The sequence below is a fragment of the Genypterus blacodes genome, unplaced genomic scaffold (assembly GCF_046128005.1).
Source record: "Genypterus blacodes isolate CSIRO-AG114 ecotype Tasmania unplaced genomic scaffold, CSIRO-AGI_Gbla_v1 ptg000233l_1, whole genome shotgun sequence".
Taxonomy (NCBI): Eukaryota; Metazoa; Chordata; class Actinopteri; order Ophidiiformes; family Ophidiidae; genus Genypterus; species Genypterus blacodes.
The window spans coordinates 574,905-582,983 of record NW_027467031.1 but is presented as its reverse complement, the minus strand read 5'-3'; the positions used below and the strand labels follow the sequence as shown (position 1 = coordinate 582,983).

The 8,079-nt window shown below is 46.8% G+C and overlaps 1 protein-coding gene across 2 annotated transcripts; it reads left to right on the top strand.

The window, feature by feature from the left end:
* Positions 1–2,297: 2,297 nt before the first annotated feature.
* Positions 2,298–7,306, top strand: tdh (L-threonine dehydrogenase). Of its 2 annotated transcripts, none has more exons than XM_076170877.1 (9): positions 2,298–2,479; positions 4,105–4,296; positions 4,572–4,614; positions 4,745–4,815; positions 5,348–5,497; positions 5,590–5,762; positions 5,856–5,946; positions 6,099–6,368; positions 6,485–7,306. In XM_076170877.1, the coding sequence occupies exons 2-9, from the start codon at positions 4,110–4,112 to the stop codon at positions 6,622–6,624; spliced, it is 1,125 nt and encodes a 374-aa protein (XP_076026992.1). In that variant the 5' UTR covers positions 2,298–2,479; positions 4,105–4,109; the 3' UTR covers positions 6,625–7,306. The 2 variants fall into 2 exon arrangements, with proteins under 2 accessions (XP_076026992.1, XP_076026991.1); XM_076170876.1 differs by lacking the exon at positions 2,298–2,479 and adding an exon at positions 3,433–3,634.
* The last annotated feature ends 773 nt before the right edge of the window (positions 7,307–8,079 follow it).

Below are 8,079 nucleotides of genomic sequence, written 5' to 3'. Positions count from 1 at the left end.
CTTAAATGCACTGTTTACTTTGTGTGCTGTAGCCAAGAAAGAAGTCTTATTTTCTTGCTTTGTATTTGACTGGAATGTGACGTTTATGGGTCTTGAATTATGCTGATTTATACGTCTTTGCATTACATTAACCTCAAACATATCATGGCATCGACACTGACAACGAAACTCCAAATCTCCTCAGTTCCTCGTGTAAATATTTTGCCTTTATTTTCTCTTCTGCTCGTCACTTTGTTGTTCCGGTTACTGATTGTGCAATGCCTTACTTAGAATCACAATTCAAGAAGAAAATATTTGAGTTTAGCTTGTATCACTGCTGATCAGGTACAGTATCAGTCACTTATACTGTTGAACGTTTTCAAGCCATTAAAAAATATTCCACAACAGAAGTTTTGCTTTGTATTTATTCCACTCGCTAAATGCAGTTTAAGCTCCTAAGAATGAGGAAATGAAGAAACTCTGAATACTCCCTGTGTGTGTGTGAACTCATGTTTGACCCAGCAAAACAAGCTTCATACTGTGTGTAATCATCCTGTAGCCAGTGTGTTACTCTCTCACAGTGTTTTTCCACAGCCAGGCCCCACATGTTCCATACGGCCCTCGCACTTTACAAAATATGTTTGCATCTTATCGCCGTGACGATCATCCGGTGAGATGATTGGGAAATAAATAGACACGCAGGTCAGCAGCCTCATGGTAGCATGTGACAGCAGCACAGAGTGTTTACGCTGCTGCAGCCAAGGCCACAATAACCTGACCTGTCTGTCACTACTCCAATTTCATGGCTGACTGCCCTGTTTTGTCCAATTAGAGACGATAACCTCCTGGGAACAATGGAGGACTTGTATATCCCTCACACACCAAGGGCAAAGGTTCACGGTCAGTTATTTGTTGGTCAGTTGTTGGTCTTGTGTTCAACTTGTTCATTTTTGAAAGATGACCTGGCAACTTTTGGCGATGGGAGACGGATGTTTGGTTCATTTTTGTCTCTAACCAGTGCTTGAACCCTTATTCTGCAAGGCCTCTGTTGCATCAGGCAGTTTCTCATGGAGTGGAAGTGACGGGTGGAAGAACTAAATGATTCAAAAACAACTCTCAAAAGCAGAAGCGTTAATCCAAAGCTACAGGTTTTGTTTTGCCTAAAAGTGTGCCAGCTTACTGATTAACTTCTCCATATATCGTCATTTACTTTCTAGGCCTGGCAGGTTACAGGGGTGTGCGTCTGTTTACCCACTCACATGGCAGCATACTGGCCCAACCTCTCCTCACTCCACCCAGAGATATTGCCCACATTTCTTTTGGCCTTACTCACTATCTACTGCAAACAAATCTCAAAGTCAAACCGAGGGTGTGTGATTGCAGACACCACATCCTTTCCCTTGGTAAGCATGAACTGAGACGTCTCAAAAATGCAGCAGCGACGCCCATTTCCCTCTGTCGGCGATTCGACACAAACGAACAGTACGGCACGTCGAGTACCTCTCAAATATTTATTGAATAATAGCGATAAAGCAGAGGGGAGTCTGTTCTGTTACGTGTACGGGTCTATATTTAGACTCATGAGCTTGTTTGGTCTGGGTAGCTGCACCTTTGCTTATTCTCTAATGTATGTGACCGATGGCAGTTAAAGATAAAAACATTTACAGCAGGATTAACAGGCCTGAGATGTATTTGTTTGTGTTCCTTGAGGGAGATCGTACAGATAGACACTGCTAATGTTGCAGATGTAATATAGCTCAAGCAGATTTGCAGCCCTTGTATCTATGCAACCTTTCATAGAGACACAGTAGTATTGATTATTAGAAAATAAGAATGTAATAGTGCAAATCATAGAAAAATGACTGAAATTTAGTTTGCACATTTGATTTTGTGTAAGATTTGGGTTTTTTGTATTATTTAAGGCTGCTGATTAGGTATTTCTTAATGTTTTGATAATTAAAACTTATACAAATTGAAGACAAAATATTCACTTTGTGCAGTTATTCAATTAAACTCCTATTAATCATGACATTAATGTTCCTGTCTTTATGTAATCAGTGTCAATTTTAATGTAATCTTCAATCTAACCCATATTTCTTATTAGTAGTTGTTGTTTGCATCACTAACAGATCAACCACCGGCCCTCTGTGGACTCGATGGTCTCAAATTCGGCGCTGACTGGGAGTTTCTGGTGGCCCGGTGACGTCAGGTGTGTAGGCGTGGCTTGCGAGGGAGGACCGCACCTCCGAGGCTCCACCAATGGGAGGCGATGCCGGCTTCCCCTCAACACCGGACGGTCGCTCATATAAGCCGAACTTGCAGGCGGCAGCTGATGCAATACTTGACGAAGATAACACTCCTCACGTCAGAGAGCTCGCACACACGCACACGCTCACACACACACACACAGCGAGGAGGGGAGCGAGGCGCGACTCATTCTCGTCAAAGCAAAAGCGACGCCAGACCGGATTTTTGGACACATAATTCTGTTTGATCATCGGTGAGTTACCCGCTTCTTCTATTGCTCCATATCCCTTCAAATGTTGAATTTAGAAACTGAAGTATGAGCTCGAATCCGTTCTTTACGCACAGATGCTTGTTTTATAACAGGTGCGCCCGTGTAAAAACTGTGTTTGTGCAGCTCTGTAGCTTCATTCATTCAATGTGCCGGGCTGAGACTGTAACTATGAGACGGGTGGATATTTGGCCGTGTGCCAGCTCAGCACACTCGGCTCGGCTTTGTCTGGATGAGTCAGCCAGTCTGGGGGATAAATCGGAAAGGGACTTCCTCCCTCATTCATATTTAGAATGAAATCAAACTGGGTTTTAATGCCTGGATAATCACTTTAAGCGTGTCACCATGGCAGCCGCCCCAGATTGAATAATAATGATGAGGTTGATGAGGTTGATGGTGCCACATGAAGACCAGACACGAGGGTCATTGGCTCATCCATCCTATCATAGGCTCTCTCTTTTTTTTGGCGCCTGTCTGCGGGTTATTTTGGAGCCGGTTCAGATACAAAAACTCTAATCATTGCTGCTCAGGCTAAGTATCGGGCTGGCACAGGAGCGCTGCTGCTGCTCACTCCCACATCAGACCCATCCTCCATCCTCCCCTGGTTACCTGCAACATACTGTCCTCCCCAGTTTTGGGCTCGTATCCACGGGGTGTGTGTGTGTGGGAGGGGGGGTGGTTAAACTTTGGATCTGCCCCCCCATGACCTCCCTTCAATGTATTGAATTAAAAACTCAATTCTTCTTTTTCTTAATAGTTATCCATTATCCCTCTATTCAACCTCCAGCCTTGGAAAAGCGAAATGGAAATAAAAACTATTATTATTAGGGGTACTAGTAGTTTTATTATTAGTATTATTGTAGTAAAAAAAAAACTGGGTGTCGTGGATGTCTGGTTACTTTGCTTTCCTTTATAAACATAGCAAACAAAGCTATGAACGCTTTTGCTCTTGCATGTATCATATCTTCGTTCCTGAACCGGTCCACATTCCAGACGCGCTCCCGTGGCCGTCGCCTCATCCTCCGCCGGCCCACACGCCCACTCTCCCTGATTGGCTCCCGGCGAAGGCAGGGCACTATAAATACTCTCAAAGTACCCTCCGCTTTCCTTTTTTTCCCCCAGAGCTCAGCACCCGTCACGGTAAGTGAACGCCTCATCCTAAATAATGATGCGTGGCACAAGCGCGCGAGCGAGGGGTCCGAAGGCGGAAAAGCGGAATGCGGCGGCGTTTCCCCCCCCAAAAAAGACGCGCAGAAACATGAAATGGTGCCTGAGTGGAATGAGGAGGTTTAGGCGCGCGGGGGGAGCAGCTGTTCGTGACGTGGCGGTGTTGTTGGAAAAAAATGCATCTCTTAAAGAAGTGAAATAATTCTGAAAACAAAAGTTCCATACTCTTATATTTCTGGTTATTCACGTCAATTGGTGACTTTTGTGGGCTGAAACCTAAGATGTTAAAGCTTATTTGGTCTTTTCTGTGCTCTTTGTCCCCAAACAGGACATGCAAATGTGAAACTTTCTTTTGTTATGAGTGATGAGGTGAATGCCTCTTGAGGCCTGTGAAAGAACAGAATGTCTCACTACCTGCTCTCTGTCTCTCCTCTCCTCTGCAGATAACATGTCTGTGGTTAGAAGTCTCAGCAAAGTGGCCAAACAGGCTCTGCTCAGCACCCCGGGGTGCGGCTGCCAACCTTTAACAGTGGCGGTGCGCAACATCAGCTTCTCCCCGCGTCAGGTGACATCCGACGCCAGCTTCCACTCGGTGTCCTTCTCCGAAACGGATCACCCCAAGGTGCTCATAACAGGTACGGGACAATCTGCACGCTCATTGTGCATCGATGGCAGTTTGGATGGTTTGTTTGAGCTGCGGCGAGATGTGGGAATGTGCTCTGCAGGGGGTTTCACACCTACAGTATTTATAACAATCTGTGTGGGTCGGCGTTAACATGTGTGACCTTTTATCATATAGCTCTTTCTTCCTTACGTCAGTCTCCATGGAAACAAGAAATGATGATTATTATCTACCGCTCACGTGTTGCCTCCTATAGGATAACCTCTGACCCCTCTCTCTCTCTTTCAGGTGGCCTTGGTCAGCTTGGAGTCGGGCTTGCTAAAGTGTTGAGGTAGGTGTTCTCCCCCCCCCCCACACACACACACACACGCACACACTGGTGTGACACGTGAGACCTTCTTGCCACTTATTTGTAAAGCGTGCACAGATGTTTGCATAACTTGTCCGCTTCCATCTTGCAGGAAGAGGTATGGAAAGAACAACGTCATCCTGTCCGACATCAGGAAGCCTCCCAGCCACGTTTTCCACAGCGGTGAGTCATTTAGCAACAGTACAACGAGTTCACATGTCCATGAGGCCTTTTAGGTCAGCGGCCCAGACTGACGTTTGACTCAATAGCTCAGACGTCACTACATCACTGAACATGGCACAATCAGTGTGTGGCAATTTCAGGTTTTTGGCAAGAAAAAGGCCAGGGAAAGTTGAATGAAATTTGTTAATGTGTTACAACGTACGTACAGTCAAGATTTGCATCAGACTGGAGTTGCCAACAGAGGTGGAACAGAACGGAAACCCCTCCCCCCCTCTCTGGTTTATAGCGATTCTCACAGACAGGAAGTCCAATTATCGTAAAACTGAATTACTGCCTCTTCACAAATCAATATGGGACAGTAGATGTTCCAATAATGAGACGTCAAAGGGCCGAATGAATGTGACAATTAACAGCCTGCAGTCGTGACAAATGAACTTGTTTTCATATCGGTGTTTGTTACACTCAATCGACGACATGTGTGGAAAACAAATACGCAAATATGATGTTAAACTCTTAAATATGTCACCTTCAGGCCCCTTCATCTACTCCGACATCCTGGACTACAAGAACCTGCGTGAGATCGTGGTGAACAACCGCATCACGTGGCTCGTCCACTACAGCGCTCTCCTCAGCGCGGTCGGAGAGGCCAACGTGGCCCTTGCGCGTTCCGTCAACATCACCGGTGAGTGAGCTTCCTCTCGGGACAACACGGAAACGAATGAGTGCGTCAGTTGAAGTGCGGCATCCTTATGTTCTCCTTTATCTCTTTCCCAGGCCTTCACAACATCTTGGACATCGCGGCGGAGCACGGCCTGCGCCTTTTCGTCCCCAGCACCATCGGCGCCTTTGGCCCCACGTCTCCCCGCAACCCCACGCCGGACTTGTGCGTGCAGAGGCCTCGCACCATCTACGGCGTCTCCAAAGTCCACGCTGAGCTGATGGGAGAGGTGAGAGCTCCGGATATTGATCTTAGATTTACTCAGGAGTCATTATTTTGTCTGTGCAATCAAAAATAAAGTCTTTCGTTCCTCTTCCTCTAGTACTACCACCACCGCTACGGTCTAGACTTCCGTTGCCTCCGCTACCCAGGAATCATCTCCGCCGACTCCGTCCCCGGAGGCGGCACGACAGGTGAGAGAGAGTGAAACCCAACCACGCGCTCACATTAAATCTCACACTTCTATTCTTGTACTCCTCACATGTTACTTATGTAACCGCACATATGCCACAGAGTTGACGTGACATGTGACCTTTTTCTCACCATTTCCTGTTTCCCCCTCCAGACTACGCTGTCCAGATTTTCCACGACGCCATCAAAACAGGCAAGTTCGAGTGCAACCTGAAACCCGACACGCGGCTGCCCATGATGTACATCGACGACTGCCTGCGCGCCACCCTGGAGGTGATGGAGGCGCCGGCCGACACCCTGAGCATGCGGACCTACAACATCAACGCCATGAGCTTCACGCCCGAGGAGCTGGCGCAGGAGCTCCACAAACAGATGCCCGAGCTGGAGGTCACGTACGACATCGACACCGTGCGACAGGCTATCGGTACGTGTCTCACCGGGTGTCACCTTTTAAAACCTGCGTGTATGTTTAATCAGAACCGAACCGTCCTCACCGACCTTCTCTCTCTCTCTCTCTCTCTCTCTCATATCTCCCTCCAGCTGACAGTTGGCCCATGAACTTCGACGACCTCAACGCACGGAGGGACTGGGGCTGGAAGCACGACTACGACCTCCCGGAGCTCGTCCAGACCATGCTCAACTTCTTCACCTCGGAAACGCGCATCGCTCAAGCCAGCTGAGGCCGAGAGAGAGAGAGAGAGAGAGAATCAGCCGGCGTGTTGTTTGTACATATTGTAGACTGACCAAAGAGAACGGAGAAACATTGACCTGCACGTAGTCTTTCTCTCGCGTCTCTGTCAAACGCAGAAGGGCTATGCTTGTCTGGAGCGACGCCGACGTTGCACAGCCTCGGCGATCCTCCTCGCTCCTCCACGCTCCTTTCTTCCCCCCCTCCTCTCTTCACCCTTCTTCACCTATCTGCCACTCTGTGACTCTGCTTAGGGAATCTGTGTGGTAGACCTCAGTAGTCGCGGACGACTGGGGGACTCGTTGGGATGTTTTCTTGGTTAAATAACTTGAATGTTTGAATTTGTTTTTAAATCGAGGGGTGTACATTTACGTAAGTTGCGTCGTCTGTGCACTTTAAGATGGACGAGCCGCCGCGTGGCCTGATGTCAGGCGTCGCATCTTTGTGCAACTCTGAGGACGAGCGATTACTTTTTATGAATTCTGTGTATTCCAAAAAACGTTATTTATTCTGTCAGTTTGGGGCTAAAAGGTGTAGGAACACACAGAGTCGCAGCATTCCTTCACTCTTCTTTATGTGTTCCTGTTCTCTTTTTTGTTCTGGTTGTTTTTTTTAGCAGTTTCTGTCAGTTCCTCAATCAACCTTTGACAATAAAGCTCCTTTTTTCCATGAAATTTCCCTGTTTGTCATTTAAACCTTTTTATAAAAACTCGACTCAGCCTGTATCCTAACTGCTGCCCACAGTAAGAAAGAATTGACCACAAGAAAGAACATTTAAATATTTACTTCCCTTGCAACACTGCAGTCATAAGAGTGTCGCTGTGTCATAAAGATCAATATGGTGACGTTTGAACTCTAATAACCCTGATGTGTTTGTATTAGAAAAGTGCAAAAAAAAAGCTGAGCCATTCAAAAAACCGAAGCGCCTCAGATTTAACCCTTCAATGACATCCCTACCAAAAAAACTATCAATGGGTTATTGTGTGTCAGCATGAATCCTGAATCCTGCGGGTGAAGTATTCACAGGAACAGGGAAAACATTGTTACAGTACAAAACGTGAGTGTGTTTGGGGGGGAAAACACTTCCAGCTGTCGGCACGTTACATAAGGCACAAGCTTGAGTTACACGTGGGGGGCTGTAACTGTTTACATCATACCCGTGAGATTCTTAAACGTGGTATATTCGTTCACAAATTACATAGAATACAAATATGAATATGACTTAATAGTGGATCCTGACCGATGATGTCATTCAGGTGTCCTTTGGTCCTGTGTTGTGATCCAGAATAGAATATCAGACCCACACCAAAAACAATGTCCCAGTCAGCAGATCGGTGACGGCGTTAATGCGAGACCAGCATGTTTGTTGTCTTGTCAAAAGATGAGATCTTTTGAACCCCAAGGCCAGCAGCCATGCGTCCTCAACACGCCTGATAGCCCCTCTTCA

What these genes read in the sequence shown, in the direction of transcription:
- tdh (XM_076170876.1), top strand. Translation starts at nt 3,448, where the DNA reads ATGTATCATATCTTCGTTCCTGAACCGGTCCACATTCCAGACGCGCTC. An exon ending in ACGCTGAGCTGATGGGAGAG is followed by an intron (nt 5,763 to 5,855) that starts GTGAGAGCTCCG and finishes CTCTTCCTCTAG; the next exon opens with TACTACCACCACCGCTACGG. An exon ending in CACCGTGCGACAGGCTATCG is followed by an intron (nt 6,369 to 6,484) that starts GTACGTGTCTCA and finishes ATCTCCCTCCAG; the next exon opens with CTGACAGTTGGCCCATGAAC.